At 40.5% G+C, this 16,964-nt stretch overlaps 1 protein-coding gene across 1 annotated transcript in view; it reads right to left on the bottom strand.

Moving 5' to 3' along the window:
* Positions 1–16,964, bottom strand: part of SORCS3 (sortilin related VPS10 domain containing receptor 3) — a 632,959-nt gene that overhangs the window by 54,479 nt on the left and 561,516 nt on the right. Inside the window, exons 15-16 of the mRNA XM_040254391.1 lie at positions 6,871–6,988; positions 5,767–5,900 (exon numbers count right to left, since the gene is read on the bottom strand). Of these exons, the coding sequence (XP_040110325.1) occupies positions 5,767–5,900; positions 6,871–6,988 (252 nt within the window). The remainder of the gene's footprint in view (positions 1–5,766; positions 5,901–6,870; positions 6,989–16,964) is intronic.

Genomic DNA, 16,964 nt, shown 5'->3' with positions numbered 1-16,964 from the left:
CTTACTCTCCCTTTTCTGACTATCCACTAGTCTGCTTACTTCTCAAGGAGGATTTGCCCCTGGCCCCTCACCAGTACCACGATGGAGGATGCTTCAGAGTGGTTCTCTACAGTAAACCTGAGGCTGGGGGATTTATGAGGCTATTAAGTAGAAACATCCATATTTATGTAAACTGCATACTTATTACTGACACCCACTCTGCATAGAAGAGTGAGAGTAGCAAAAGTCAATGAAAAGTGAAAGCATTAGTCACTCTGTCATGTCTGACTCTTTGCCATCCCAGGGACTGTAGCCTTCCAGGCTCCCCTGTCCATGGAATTTCCCAGGCAAGAATACCGGAATGGGTAGTCATTTCCTTCTCCAGGGGATCTTCCCAACCCAGGGATCGAACCCAGGTAATGGTTCCCTACAAATAACTGCATCGGAGAATCTATAAAGCCTTTCTTCTTCAAGTAGAGAAGGGATACAAGTGGAAAATAGCTTTGCTTTGTGAATCCAGGCTGCACTCCTTAACTTTTTCACCAGAATCAAGGCATTTAATATATCCTCCCAAGTCTCCACTCCCTGCTGTCTCTCAGATTTAAAAGTTGCCTGGACCAGTCCAATGAACGTTACCTGATCTGATTTAGGGAAACAGCTAGGTAGAATGTGCCTAACCGCTTATACTAACCAAGTTGGGCTTTTCATATTTCTTAGCTAATTCCTGGTAGGAAGGAGCCTTGAGAAGGAAGCAGAACTATGAAACTATTGCCGTACATGGATTTTCCAGCACAATCATTAATGACAGACAAACTATTTTTGATGGAAAGACCGTATTTATGACTAATACTTATGCTTACTGAAGTTGACTTAAAAACAAAAAATAAATACTCAGCCCCTTGTCCAAGACATCATCATAACAGCAAAAAATCCCAGAAATTTCAGAAATCAAACTCTCTTTGCCATATTCAAAAGTAGTGCCTAAATACCTTATTAGGTCACAGGATTTTTCTTTTTTTTTTTGCTTTTTCTCTCAGATTATGACAACTAAGCCAGCCTCAAGTCTTGTGTGTTTATCTCAGACTCAAGTTCTTCTATTTTCTTTTGTCTTTTCTCTTAAAACATTTTTTAAATTATTATTATTTTAACTTTACAATATTATATTGGTTTTGCCACACATCAACATGAATCCACCATGGGTGTACACGTGTTCCCAATCCCAAACCCCCCTCCCACCTCTCCCCCGACACCATCCCTCCGGGTCATCCCAGTGCACCAGCCCCAAGCATCCTGCACCCTGCATCGAATCTAGACTGGTGATTCGTTTCTTATATGATATGAGGCATGATCCCACTGTTCACTGCAGCACTATTTATAATAGCTAGAACAGGGAAGCAACCTAGATGTCCATCTACAGATGAATGGATAAGAACGTTGTGATACATATACACAATGGAATATTATTCAGCCTTAAAAAGAAATGCATTTGAGTCAGTTCTGATGATATGGATGAACCTAGAACCTATTATACAGAGAGAAGTGAGTCAAAAAGATAGAGATAAATATTGTAATATATGAAATCTAGAAGAATGGTACTGAAGAACTTATTTACAGGGCAGCAATGAAGAAACAAACATAGAGAATAGACTTATGGACGCAGGGAGAGGAGAGGAGAGGGTGAGAAGTATGGAAAGAGTAACGTGTAAACTTACATTACCATATATAAAATAGATAGCAAATGGGAATTTGCTCTATGGCTCAGGAAACTCAAACAGGGACTCTCTATCAACCTAGAGGGTGGGGTGGGAGGGAATTTCAAAGGGAGGGGATATATGTATACCTATGGCTAATTCATGTTGAGGTTTGACAGAAAACAACAAAATTCTGTAAAGCAATTATCCTTCAATAAAAAAAATTTTTTTAATGAGGCATGATTGGTTATAGAAAGGCAAATGTATCATATCTTATATATCTCCTCTTGGAATTCTATAAAGTCTTCTTGAATGCCATATACTTATTATAATTCTAATTATTGTTGTTTAGTTGCTAAGTCAAGTCTGACTCTTTTGCAACTCTGTGGACTTTACAATTCTAGCACCAGTGGCCTAAACTATTTGATTTGGCATTGGTTTAGAGTTAATGGCACATTCTACATTAAACCTCAACATCAGCAGATAACCTAGATCATTTGAGGATGAGTTTTAATTTTAGAATTATCAAATTTGGAGACTTTTTCTTTTGAAAAATAAAGTAAATCTAAAATAACAAAGACTTGTTTGATTTCTTGGGAAATGGCATAATATAGAGAAGAGAATATGGAATTTGGCTAGATTTGCTTTTGCTCCTCATCTCTTTCTCTCCCAGGTTATGTGATCTCAGTCAAGTAATTTATATTCCAGATGCTAATTTTCTTCTTATTAAAATATCACAGTAATGACACTGACGTTATAGGGTGTTAGGTCCAAGTGGTACTTGCATTGGCAAGCTGAGCACCATAGAGCAAGGGCTCGCTTCCTCCACTTCACTTATAGATGCATTTTGACAGCAGTTTCCAAAGAACCATTTAGAAATAGTTTAAGCAAAGCCATCACCACTGAAATAAATGGATAACCCCCAAAGGTACAACTCCAAACATAGTGCTTATATGGATATATAAGCTCTAGTTTACTTGCTAAAAATACCTTGGGGACCACTTAACCCTGGGGTATAAGATTAACAATAACCACAACAGCAAAAGCTATGTACACCATTAGGATAAATTCCTTATTCACATTAACGATGAATATGAATTCATTTATTCCTCCCTAGGACCCAATGAGATACATGTTATTCATTTGCAGTTTATAGCCCAAGATGTGAAGTTGTAGAGATTAAAAAGTTTCCTAAGGTCAGAAATTGAGCATCAGAGCTGGGATATTTTTTTTTTCAGACTAGTAAGTATTAAAGTAATTGCTGAAGGAAAAATATTTATGTTACAATTCTTCCTTCAACTGTGAGGTTTCCCCCAAATGGGTGAGTGTCTAACAACTCAGAGAGACACAGGGGAAAATGTGGTATGACATACAGAAAGATGTGGAGTCAGTCTGCAGAAGGACACAAGGAAGGCTGATGTTGACATTCTGAATACTCAGGTTGACATCAATATGTCATGTACCATAAATCTGAGTGGGCCACTGTATATACTGCTATGACTATTCTTCTGGATTATGGTTAATAATTAAAATTATTCTTCCCAAGTATGAAAATAGCCTTTGTTTCCAAAGGGTCAAAAATACCACAGGTAGGATCCTGCCATTCAAATTAAATTCAACTTAGCACAATCCATTTGGTTGATTCTTCCTGAAGTCAAGCTTTTCAAGGCAGGGATGAAGAACAGGTTGGGAGCAGTCATAATTGTCTACTTTGCTTGCTATTACCAGTAGAGTCCTAGTAGAAAGCAGGAAATGAAAGATGGATTCCCAAACAAAATCAAGAAACAAGCTGGATGAAATGAGAATGAAGGACATGAGGCTGTTGGGCAGGGGCAGCTGTTCTGTGCCTATTTGGACTTAATTTAGCTGTCAGACACCATTTAGTGGTAAAGAATCCACCCACAGTGCAAGAGACACAGGTCTGATCCCTGGGTTGGGAAGATCCCCTGAAGAAGGGAACGACAACCCACTCCAGTACTCTTGCCTGGGAAATCCCATGGACAGAGGAGTCTGGTAGGCCACCGCCAATGGGCTCACAGAAAGTCAGACACAACTTAGGGACCAAACAACAACAATAACAAAACCCTAATGCAACTCCGTCATAGTCCTGCCCCTTCCATGTTTATAGGCTGTTACCTGAGCCCTTAGCTTTGTCTTTTAACCTACAATTAATATAATGAAAATATATAAACTGAACTTCAGCTTTTGAATATGACACAGAGAAAGAACTCATCCAATTGGGATTAGCATGGAATCGCTCTGCAATTACTAATGAGATCACTCATTCCCACGTTTGGGAAGGTTTTTGCCTCTCCTAAAAGAAACAACATTTAGAAACACTGTACAACTGTTTTGTCCTTATGCTGGGGGCAAGGGGAGGCACTGAGCATACAAAAATAAAGAAAGTCAAAAATGCCTGCACTCACAGCACTTACATTCTACTTGGGAAAGACAGGCAAATTATAAAGCCATCAAAAAACACAATCTGTTTATTTGTGATTAATACTAAGATGACAATTGAACAGGGTGATATGCTTGAGAGTGCTAGGGTGGGGGGAGGTTAGATGGTTTCAGAAGGCATTTCTGAGCTGCAGTTTTTGCTGAGGTATGAGTGCTCCAACAGTGCCAGTCATACTGAGATTTGAAAGAAATATCTGTACTTGCTGTTTGCTTTGCTTGGAATGAGTCTGGGTTAGCCAAGGTGCAGGAGATAGTGATATGGCTGCAAAACGGTGAACGAAGAGAGAATAGTAAGAAGTTAAGGAACAGTGCTAGTGGGTCAATAATCTACAGTGGAGCAAAGAAAGAAGGTTATGTGATATTTTAAGGGAGCAGGGAAGCCACTGTAGTGTTTAAAGCATAGGGATGATAACGTCTGACTTGGGTGCTGGAGAAGACTCTTGAGAGTCCACTGAACAGCAAGGAGATCAACCTAGTCAATCCTAAAGGAAATCAACTCTGACTATTCACTGGAAGGACTGATGCTGAAGCTGAAGTTTCAATACTTTGACCACCTGATGCAAAGAGCCAACTAATTGGAAAAGACTGATACTGGGAAAGATTGAGGGCAGGAGAAGGGGGTGACAGAAGATGAGATGGTTGGATGGCATGACCGATTCAATGGACATGAGTTTGAGCAAACTCCAGGAGATAGTGAAAGACAGGGAAGCCTGCTGTGTGGCAGTCCATGGATTCACAAAAAGTTGGATATGACTTACTGACTGAACAACAAGGATGGATTTCAAGGTGACCAGAATGGACACAGAGAGTGAATTAGTCAATTGTTGAGGTGATCCAGATTGCCATGGACATGGGTAGCGGTGCTTTGTGTTGGAATGTGTTTTGGAAATAGAGACTTCTGGATGGCCTGCACCTGAGGGTAAAGGGAAAAACTAAGCTCTCGGGATTTGGACTGAATGGCTGTCTATGTGTTTTGTTGGATTTGGAAAACCTGCTTTGGGTTGGAGGGGCTCAAGAGAAGTTGAAAAACTGCTTCTAACAGTGGGCATTTAGGAAGAACTCTGCGTGGCAACATAAACTTTGAAATCCCTGTTACCAATTCGAGGGAAGATGGATGCTGAGTAAACAAATGGACACAAATGTCTTCATCTAAGAGGAGAGACAGGCTGGAGCTGGAGGTAAATATTTGGAAATTTGTGAGTCATTAGCTAAGAGGTGAGATCCAAAGTCATTCTCTCTGGTTGTCATTTGAGGGAGGAAAAAATAAATGGTGATAAGAGAGTTCATTGGAAAGAGCACAGTTCGAGCTCACGTGTGTGCAGGTAACTGCCCACGGTGGCAGCTTTCTAAGCTCTCCATGCCCAGCCCCTCCTCTTGGGGACTTTCCAGGACAGCTGCTAACTGAAGACGAGAAGTCCTCTTGGACACACCGCTCTGGTAGGACAACAATCTTCCCTGTAAAAAGCTTCCTCCTCCTCCTTCTGGGGCTGTAGACATCCCATCTGGCCAGGACCTGAGGCATGCAGGCTGGCAGGCCAGCTGAGTCATGCCTACCTCTTCAACTTCATCTTCACTCTCATCCCCCAGACCAGTCAGTGTCCAGCTGGAACTAGTGATGAGACATAAAGAGACTCACCATTCAAAGTCCCAGTCAGCACAGACACAGGGTTCTGAGACCACTGTCCCTGAGGAATCTCGGCCCAGGGCACACTGAGCTCCTGGCTTGCGTTTCTTGAATATTTTCCTTTCTCCCATGACACAAGGCTCCCCCTTAGGAAGAAAGTCCACAGTGAGAGAGGCAGAAAAACACAAAAGACAGTGAAATAAGCCAGCATTAGTCTTTGCATTCCCTTGTGGTCACTTTATGTAGAAATCTCCCTCCTAGGAACCATTCAGGAGTATTCAAGATCAAGATTAAAAGACTGACCTTTTACTACCAGGCAAGAGGAACACTGTGGGAGACTGGCCTCTTACTGTCCCTCCACCCAACCTGGCCAGTGATGTCTGCTTCTCCACCTCCACAGAGAATGCAAACATTCCAGTCATCCCCACAGACCACTTGGCAATTGCCTGAATTGCCATAAGTTCCAGTGGAAAGTAACCCACTGTTGGCATCTTTCTCACATCATCTTCAGAGTGAAACTGAAGTGGACTCAATATGTTCCCTCTCTATGATAAACAACCATGCCCGAGTCCTTATTTCTAGTCAAGAACAAAAAGAGAAGAAATTGGTATAAATTATAAGGACTCAATGCTTCTGAAGACAAAAGAATTTTGCCTGTGTTGAATAGCAGTAAATATCTGCCTTGCTAGAGTCCCTCACCCTCCGCTTTCTTTGGGGTCCTGTTCCCAGTGCTCCTGGGCCCTGACTTCAGGATGGCCTGAGAAATGCTCCCACTGTTTCCATTAGAAGGTAAGATGATCAAACCATTAGAGGGTGTGCTGGTTGCTTCATTTTGCGTGGGTAGCACTAAAACCCCAGGTCATCACTGTTGCCTCTCTTCCAGGCTGCTCGGTGATTTCAGTGAGTAGATCAGGATTCCAGGGTGCACAGCAGTTCCAAAATATCATATGCCCCTGCTCAACCTGGTGTATGAATTCCAATCCCACCCCCACAGTTCACCATTTTCCCCAGATGGCCCACTACTTCTCTCCTCCAAATAGGAAGACCCACGGGACCCAACAGGGCTTGCAGAGGCCCCTGTTTCCAGGAGCCAGGGTTCCCCAGCCGGTGTTGTACCTGATTGAGCAGATGCCAGGTCTGATAGTCCTCCTTGCCACAGTGTCGGCTGAAGATTGATCTGTAGTCCACCTTCACCAACTGCCATTCCGAGCGGAGGCTGAAGTGGCCAAAAACTCTAAGTGTTTATGGGAGGAAGGAGAGAGACAAGCAGAGTCCCATAATCAGTCACTAAAATGCAAAGACTAGAGAGAGAGAGAGAGGACTGAATTACAGCCTGGATTTTAATGATTCTTCCCAAGCCAACTGTTGGCAGTCCGTTGACGGTAAAGTCCACTGCCCACACAACTCCAGCCAACTGACACAGTGTTCACTATGGATTTTAAATCATATATATATATATATATATATAATTGCTTTCAAATATATATATTTGCAAAATTAATATATGTGCTTTATAGGAAGAAAATGAAGTATAAAAAGGTATACAGAAGGAAAAACTTTCCCAGTTGTCTACAATCTTCTACACAGGTATTAATTTAACATATAGCCAGCCTTCTTCTTAATGCAAGCACTACTATTATACCCATTGATGTCCAAAGGCAGGGCTTCAGTTTCCTCATCTGTAAAGTAAACTTTATGTGTATGTTTTTCTTTTAGGGGTGGGGGTTGGATTAGCTAATCTAAAGTATGATCCTGCCAACTCCAAAATTCTGACTGAATCTAAGCATGTTTTAGTTGAAATTCTCATCACTTAACTCACATGAATATCACCTTCTCTCCCTCTTCCCTGAAAAATCAGTCATCTCATAAAAGGAACTCATATTTATGTAAATCTAAGAAGCACACTGTCTGCATGACTTAGATAATCAATACTGACCTTTTCAAAGTCCAGCAGTTGATAGCCCTATAAATATGAATGATCAATCGTTTCTAGAAAAATAGAAAAAAAGACTGATCACCCATACTCCACTCGGGTGGTATGTCTTATAATTACAATGCAAGGCATCTATCACAGTGATGTAAAGGGGAGACCAGTCATGCCCAGAACCAAAACCCACTGAAGTCTTTCAAGGAACTGGATGCCTTCCATCCCAGTAAGACTTAATCAGAGTCCTAGCTCTAAATTCTCCTTTTCCCAAGTTCAAATATTCTTATGGTGACACCTAAAATAACTCCGGGAGTTGGTGATGGACATGGAGGCCTGGCATGCTGTGATTCATGGGGTCACGAAGAGTTGGACGTGACTGAGTGACTGAACTGAACTGAACTAAACTGAACTGAACTGAAAATACTAACTCTCCTCAAGTGACATTTCCTTCTGCTATCTGAAAGATGAGGAAGCTTTGGGAGGGGTAGAGTGGGTTAAACCTGTGAAATGCAGTAAGAGTTGTTTTGTAGATTATATAACTTAAAATACACTGTAGGAAATGACTTTTAATGTTTAAAAGCTATGACAAACCTAGACTGTGTATTAAAAAGCAGAGATATTACTTTGCCAACAAAGGTCCATATAGTCAGAGCTATGGTTTTTCCAGTAGTCATGTATGGATGTAAGAATTGGACCATAGAGAAGGCTGAGTGCCAAAGAATTGATGCTTTCAAACTGTGGTCTGGAAAAGACTCTTTATAGAGAGTCCCTTGGATAGCAAGGAGATCAAACCAGTAGATGCTAAAGGAAATCAACCCTGAATACTTTGACCACCTGATGCAAAATGCCTACTCATTGGAAAAGACTCTGATGCTAGGAAAGACTGAGGGCAGAAGGAGAAGGGGGGCAACAGAGGAGGAGATGATTGGATGGCATCATCAACTCAATGGACATAAGGTTAAGCCAACTCTCGGAGATTGTGAAGGACCAGGAAGCCTGGTGTGCTGTAGTCCATGGGGTCACAAAGTATCAGACACCACTGGGTAAGACTTAACAACAACATCAAAAATCATTTACACATTAAATAAAGCTTTTTAGATCTTTGTCTAAAAAAAAAAAAGACTAAACAGACTTCGAGGGAAAGACTGGTTTTCACCTTTAGTAAAACCGTATGGTCTTTGCATGAACCTTACCTCACTCCTGACTAGTAGGAGCTGAGGGGTTAGAATATCCCAGATTGTGTGGCCAGTACTATGTGGGGTACCTGCTCTGCCATTCCTTCTGTTCTATCACATTCTTGCTACATTTGCAGCAAATATATATCCATGCCAAGTCTATATTAAGGTATTTCTACCATTTACTAATAGATCAGATACAGTTCATGGAAAGGTCATGAGTCAGTCAAATTTCAATCTTTAACAAAACACTTATCTCTTATAAAAAGTTTCTATGTGTTTTAAGAGAGGAGAATAAGGGTAAGAGCTCATCAAAAAACAAACAAACAGTAGAAGAAACTTTGATGAATGTCTTCTTCCCTCTTTATCCAACCTATCTAAATCCTCCCACATTGGAATGCCACCTCCTCTAGAAAGTCTTCCCTGATTGGAGTACCCTGAGTAACAGGATATTAGTGATGCTAAACAAAAAATAAACACTTCTGCCTATTCTGAATAGTTCACAGTTATTGTATGGATCACAAAATACATTATGTCAGATTAATCACATTTCTTTCTATGGTAAGATAACTAGACAGACAGAAGAAGGAAATATGAGGCATATGACTTACCTGGATATCAATAAGGGATATACAGAGTCTGCTGCTGCAGTCTTGAAGAAAAGGTGAAAAATATAAGCCAGATGCTGGTAAAATTATGTGGCTGAACAGTATCCAATTAAGGCATTACAATCAGCCAGGAGGGAGGGGGTGTGTAGTCAGCTGCTATCTGCAGCTGTCTGCTCTTTCTTGTTCATCATTTTTATTAATGACTTTACGACATGGAAATAATGGTCATCATTGGAAACTGCATTTTCTGATGACACAAAACTGGAAGAAACAGTCAATATGCTTGATGGCAGAATAAGGAACCAAAAAGCTGTTGACAGACTAAAGAGACAGGCTGAATTTAATAACATGTGATGTAACAGGGTAGAAACTGTCAGGTCCTTCCCTGGCAACTACATAAGTACTGGATAAAAGAAATGCAACTTGTTGCAGCTCAGGATAAACAATGATGATGATGACAATGAGGATGGTAGCTTAAGAATTTTCATATACAATGTGATTAACATAAGTAAACACTTCAGAGACCAAAAATACTTAAGATAATCTTAGAATGCATCAATGAATGAAGAATTTTGTATATTGCCTAGAACAAAGAGGCAATATCCTGGTCTGTTTTACATTAACTAAATCACAAAGGAAAATTTTACTCAGTGTTGGGTGTCAGCTTTAATGTAGAGAATAGACTGAGTATCTCCAGAATACTTGGGGGCTTTGGTGGTGGTGGTGGTGGAGTTTTTAATCTCTTGAAATTTTAAATACAAATATGCATTTATTGGGATGTGCTTATTTGTCTATGGAGAAGTTACATGTCTTTTATCAGATTTTCAAAAGGGTTCACAGTTCCCAAAGTTTAAGGACCATTGAAAAAAAAAGAGGATTAAGATGATGTACTAGATTAAACAGTGGATTCCCAGAGAGATATGACCACATTCTATTCCCTGTAACCTGTGAATGTGGAAAAAAGTCTTTGCAGATGTGGGTTAAGAATCTCAAGATAAAATCATCCTGGCCCTAAGTCCAATGACAAGTATGCTTATAAGAGATACAAAGAAGAGAGACCTGCAGAGATGTGAAGCCGAGGTGAAGACTGGAGTTACACAGGCAGAAGCCAAGAAACACCTGGAGCCACCAAAAGATGGAACAAGCCTAGAATGAATTCTATTTCTTTTCCAGTTTCATCTAAACTAAGGTTTATTCTTAAATGCCACCCAGTTTGTAGTAATTTGTTACAGGAAGCACAAATAGAAGAAATAACAAAATAACAAATTAAATAATAAAAAAAAGAAGTAATACAAAAGGTGCTATGATTTGAGGCCAATTTTCAGCTACTCCAAGAAGTCGTGTAAACACTATGGCTGGTTAACCTGGATATGACTTAGGAAGGGTCAGGGGAGTGAAGACCAATAAACAGGTGCTCTGGGGAGATGTCTTCAGTATTAAAAAATAACAGAAAATAAAAGTTCAGAAGTTTACAAAATAGGAGAGATTGTTCTAATAGACAAAGTTGCCCACACAGCAAAGGAATAGCTCAAGAGTTAGTAACCAGCGAGTCTCACCCTCAGACTTCATCATTTCCCAGGGCTGATGCTGAGGAGGGATGCAGGCAACATCCAAGTACATAGCTGAACTGACACACTGAGCCTCTAAGCAGGTCCATGGTGTTGGTCTTCCCAACACTTTGGGATATCTGTTTCTGATCCCAGGGTGCTCATTTCAGAACTGAACACAATAGGTGCCCAGTTGGGACTTGGGACTAATTCAGATTCTTTCTTCTGCAATCTCGGCAGGTCACGTCCTTTCATCTACATTTCTTTGATTTATATGACAGATTTCCTTGCACCATGTTTCCTAGGTCTTTTGCCAACCTTTAAATTGACACACTAATATTTCCATTTGAAAGTTGGCTAGTCTGCTTCTCCTATGTGCCAGATGAAAATTTTTAAACATTTAATGCTAGCATTACTAGCTTTGTGCACTTTCTCACTGGACCCCAACTAAGAGTAGTAGGGTAAAATCTCTTGGCAACTTTCAGACACTGATGTACTTCCCATCTCTCTATCCATTATCAGCACATGGTGGACTCCTTCCTGTGGGGCATGAGTGACTCCGATATAGGGTCTCTCTTTTGCAGAGATGTGGCTTCCCTAACTCTGTTCAATACTGAATTCACTCACTGATCTTCTGATTAGAGTCGTGGAAGATGAAATGACAGAAACACAGCAAACTAAGTAGGAGATAAAATAAAGACTTACTGAATTTCAAGCATTTCTCAACCCTTTTCATATCTAACCTTAGAACATATGTTAATATTCACAACGGGATCTGTAGACGTGAGAACCTAGTAGAGAAGTCAGTTCAGCTCAGTTCAGTCACTCAGTTGTATCTGACTCTCTGCGATCCCATGAATCGCAGCATGCCAGGCCTCCCTGTCCATCACCAACTCCCAGAGTTCACTCAGACTCAGGTCCATCGAGTCAGTGATGCCATCCAGCCATCTCATCCTCTGTTGTCCCCTTCTCCTCCTGCCCCCAATCCCTCCCAGTATCAGAGTCTTTTCCAATGAGTCAACTCTTCGCATGAGGTGGCCAAAGTACTGGAGCTTCAGTTTTAGCATCATTCCTTCCAAAGAAATCCCAGGGCTGATCTTCAGAATGGACTGGTTGGATCTCCTTGCAGTCCAAGGGATTAGAAAACAAGCCCCTCACTTTGGGGTGATAAACACTAATTAGATCTACTTGGTCCTGGATTGGAGAAAAAGAAAGTCTAGACTGCTTTTAAATAATAGTACAAGAACAAAATTTCTCAGATAAAAACTCCTCATCTCCTTAGGGAAACATTCCCCTGAGCTTATGACCAATAAACTAGGAATAGCATACTCATCCCACTTGTGGTAAATTTTTGGGAAACAAAAAGTTTAACTGTATTTAATTTTCTTATATTTTTGGTCAAATTTGTGTCAATGAGTTATAAAGCTCCATAAAGCTGGGAAGGTTCTTGTACTTCTTTGGACCACATAAAGCCTTTCAATTGTAGTTGCTCGACAAAGAATGGCTGACTCCTGGGTACTAGTGGATCAAGGCAATTCTAGAGTGTGGCTTCATTTTCAAGTCTGACTAAAAAAAAAAAAAAGCCAATTCCTAGCACAGTCAAACCACGGTCATCCACAGCCATACTTTCTTGCCATTATCAAGATAAACTATTCTGACCTCTTTTTTTCAGAAATATATTCCTAGTCCCCCTTAACTCAAAGCATATTTTTATCAACATAATCAAAACCCTGAGATAATGTATGGAAATATCTTGAAAATCCCAGTTGATAATAAGTGTTCATTCCTATCTCCATCATTCTCATTGTTGGGACCCCCACAGAGTCATACTCAAGGCCCTGCTCATCAAGAGGTTTCAATAAGGTTGGCTCAAAATCCCTTTCCAAGGTAAACAATAACCTCTAATGCAGGGGCTTTCTTTGTCTTGTGTGTGTGCGTGTGCATGTGTGTGTGTGTGTGTGTGTGTGTGTAAGACATCTTCTATACAGCCTTGGAGAAAGTAGATAACTCATACAAAAATACAGATGACTGTCTGGAAAGGGTAGGCTACTCTTTAGTTCCTCTGAAGAAGTTGCTCCCAACCATAGAACAAAATAAATGAATTCTCGGAGCCATTTCTCACAATATGGATTTTCAGGAAAAATCAATTAAAATTTATTACTTCTGTTTTTCTTTTTCTTTTTTACTTTGTCACCTGTATTTTTTTTTTTTTAATGAGAGTTTTTGGCTCCACTCAAGATTCATCGTCTTCTTGGGCTTTACAAACCTGAGAGCATCTCTATCCTTTTTTAACCTCCTCTGTTGCTATGTCTGTGCTGCTGTGACTCTGGTCACAAAGTGTCCTCCTACGCTCTTGTGTGGTTGTTTAACTTTTAACATACAGGTAGTCTGGGCATGGCAATACCAGGTAAGGAAATAGAAGACTTGTCTTTTCCTCGTCCTTGTCTACTACTAAATTAGCGAGGTGACTTTGAGCAAATCACTTCATCTCTCAAGCTTTCAGCTTCCTTACACAACATTTTTATTCAGTGACACATATACTGAAAGGGTGGGATGCAAAAATTGTCTAGATGAAACATGGCTCATTAAAAACAATTTCCAAGAGTTTATTTTCTTTTAATCCTTATGTCTACTTTCAGGTGAACAAACTATCTCCTGGTGACCCCATACACAAAGGATTTAACAATTAGAGCCATTAATCTTTGTCTCCACTGGTTCTTTCATATAACAGATGCTCAATAAATAGTTCAGGGTTGATTGATGGGTACAATTAATCTATCAAAATTGTCTACTTCTTCTAAAACTGGGGTGATAGCTTTATCTGGCCTTATTTCTGGGCCGAAGAACATGGTTGAGTTGTATGTCCTTTGGGGTTTAAACAAAAACAATCTCAGGGAAAATAGCAGCAGTGTCTCTACCTCTTGTTATCATGCACTGTGCTAGGATTTGCACAAACATCTGTGATTTGCTAGGACCCTAAATAACACACCTTGTCTAATCCACTATCCAAACCTGAGCAGGCCTTGTGGGAAGGGAAGTGATTAATTTGAGGGAGGGAGGTAGTTTATAAAAGTAAAAGACTTCATTAGAATTCCAACCACACAGAGGGTTAGCTACTCATTAATTAAATGATTTCAAAGGGGATCTTGGTATATAATTGCTATAATTTAGGTGGAAACAATGCCACACTAAGTGTAATTAGAGGAGCAGGCTCTGTAAGGATGTTTTCCTCTTACTAGAGAGCAACTCTGGGTCACCTGATTCTCCCCTGCATAGTAACTGGGTGCTTTTTTCAACCTCCAAATGCACCAGCTTTATATACAGTTGTGAAAGCTGAAAGAAATTTCAAGAAGAGACTGGTTGACCACAATTCTTCCAAGAGGAAAATGACAAGAATTGATTATTATGAAACCACTGGAAACATGTAAACGAAAGAACAGTTCTTGGGGAGTCAGATTAGCAGGCATGTCACTGCAGACTGACTTTTGAGGAAACACTTGATCGAACTCAACTAAGGTAATATGCTGTCATCAACCTGCCCCAGGACTCCCTTCCTTTATCTTCCTCAGTGACCCCAGCACTAGTGCCTTGAGTTTTTGGAACCACCAGCTCTCTCATCTCCATCTGCCTCAAGAAAGAGAACAAGGCCAAAACTGACTCTGTCAGTTTCTTCCTAATTTTCCTCTTTCTGTTAATATTAGGCTAGAAACCTCTGCATTAGCAGAGACTTAGCCCTCAGCCTGTCCTCGCTCTTAAACTCTAGCCTGGCACTCCATCCTTTTCTTACACTTTAATAAAATCTCTCACATCCACCAACTTCTGTATTCCACTCCTATGCCTTGATAACTAATAACGGCTACCATCGACATCTACCACTGATGACATGCTTATCAGATTCCAGGGACTCTGCTGAATGTTCCTCAGCTATTATCATCCTGAATCCTCCACAGAATACCTGAGAATCTTAGGCACAGCCATTTCAGATGAGGAAAACTGTGGCTCTAGGACCATGCTCAGGGTCAAGACTGAGTTGGGAATCAAGTTGACATTCACGTGAAGCCAAAGCTCTTACTGGCTGTGCTTCCTCCTGCTGAAGACTATATTCCAGGCTCTCAGTACCTCCTGCCTCACTAGTTTACACCTACATCTTCATGAAAGCTATCCCCCACCTGTTCCCAGACCGTTGTCTTAGAGCATTATTTCAATGACACTACATAGAGTCCCATGGACTGCAAGGAGATCCAACCAGTCCATTCTGAAGGAGATCAGTCCTGAGTGTTCTTTGGAAGGAATGATTCTAAAGCTGAAACTCCAGTACTTTGGCCACCTCATGAGAATAGTTGACTCATTGGAAAAGACTCTGATGCTGGGAGGGATTGGGGGCAGGAGGAGAAGGGGACGACAGAGGATGAGATGGCTGGATGGCATCACCAACTCGATGGACGCGAGTCTGAGTGAACTCCAGGAGTTGGTGATGGACAGGGAGGCCTGGTGTGCTGCAACTCATGGGGTCACAAAGAGTCAGACGTGACTGAGCAACTGAACTGAACTGAACGGAACATACCTACTCAGAAATTGCAGGTTATATAATAGGGACCACATTCCTAGAACCAGCATTTCATCCTATGTCATTCCATCATATTCCTTTCCAAATTTTCTTCCTTCTCCCCTCTCTGTCCTAGCCAAACTGGTCTCTTTCCCTTTCTACAGGTGCCTGCTCTACATAGGTACTTGTGTTTGTGTGTACACACACGTGCTGATAATAATAGCTGTGGAATGCTTATCAGAGTCTCTAGCAAACACATATACATACATACATACACACATACACACCCCCACATATACTCCTGATTACACACCTTGTTTTTTTCCATGTTTTTCATTAGAAATATCCTCCTATGGTCTCTGCCTGCTCTAAAACCAACACAAGCTCTGACGTAAAGGCCACCTCCTCTTAAAAGTGTTCCTTATGTATTCAAAGTCTAAAGGATCTCTCTTCTAAACTTCTGACTTCCTGTATGAACAGATGGTTATCTTCTCCTCCAGGCAGAGGGCTTCCTCGATTTTTCAAACACCATACTTTCCACCTCCCTCTTCTCTAAGTATACTTCTCTCCTCACCCCTCCTCTTCACATCTCTGCTGGTAACTTAAGCCTTCTTTTTCTCTGTCCCTACACTTGGCATTTGTGCTTCACATGTGAGTCAAGAGGTCCCCTAATGTCCTTCTATGACACTCATCTTTTCAACTTCTATGCAGAAAACTCCCAAGGCACCTACTCTTGTTCCGAACTCTTACAAGATTTAGTCATGAATATGACACTAAGAACGGTGAATTTGATATAAGACCCACCCTAGCTACCTTTGTAGTATTATGTCCTGCTACTTCATAGTGTTCCTCATGCTCAGACAGAATTCCATTTGTTCCAGTAAAAGAAACATGACTTCCTAGTGCCTACTCTCCTTCTGCCTAGGATGCCTCCCCCAACATCTTATCTTATATGTCCAGCTCCTGCCCATTCTGCAAGTCTCAAAGGAAATAATATGCAGTGTCTTGGGAGGGAGATTAAGGGGGAGGAAAACTGTTCAAATCTAAGTATTTTGTAGTGACCATATTGATTTCTCTTTTCAAAAATAAATAGATGAAGTTTTAAAATTTATTTTCTTATCACTTAAAGATTTTGATCAATTTGTAATGTTTAAAGAGAATATAATCTCAATGATATCAGTTCTTCGGAATTAGTCCAGCCTTTCTATGTGGCCCAGTATGTAGTCAATTAAAAAATATATTAAATGTTTACTCTAAAAATGTATTCTCTATTTGTTGTATGGAGGGTTGTATACAGTTCTTTTAAATCAGGTTTCTTAATAGTGTCATTCATATCCAAAATCACATGAACTTTTGGACTGCTTGCTCTATGTGAATTTTATTAAACTATCCCTCTATGATATTTTA

Source organism: Oryx dammah, unplaced genomic scaffold, assembly GCF_014754425.2.
Source record: "Oryx dammah isolate SB20612 unplaced genomic scaffold, SCBI_Odam_1.1 HiC_scaffold_14, whole genome shotgun sequence".
NCBI lineage: Eukaryota > Metazoa > Chordata > Mammalia > Artiodactyla > Bovidae > Oryx > Oryx dammah.
Note: the sequence above shows the minus strand (reverse complement) of the source record. Positions and strands in the feature narration are given on the sequence as shown.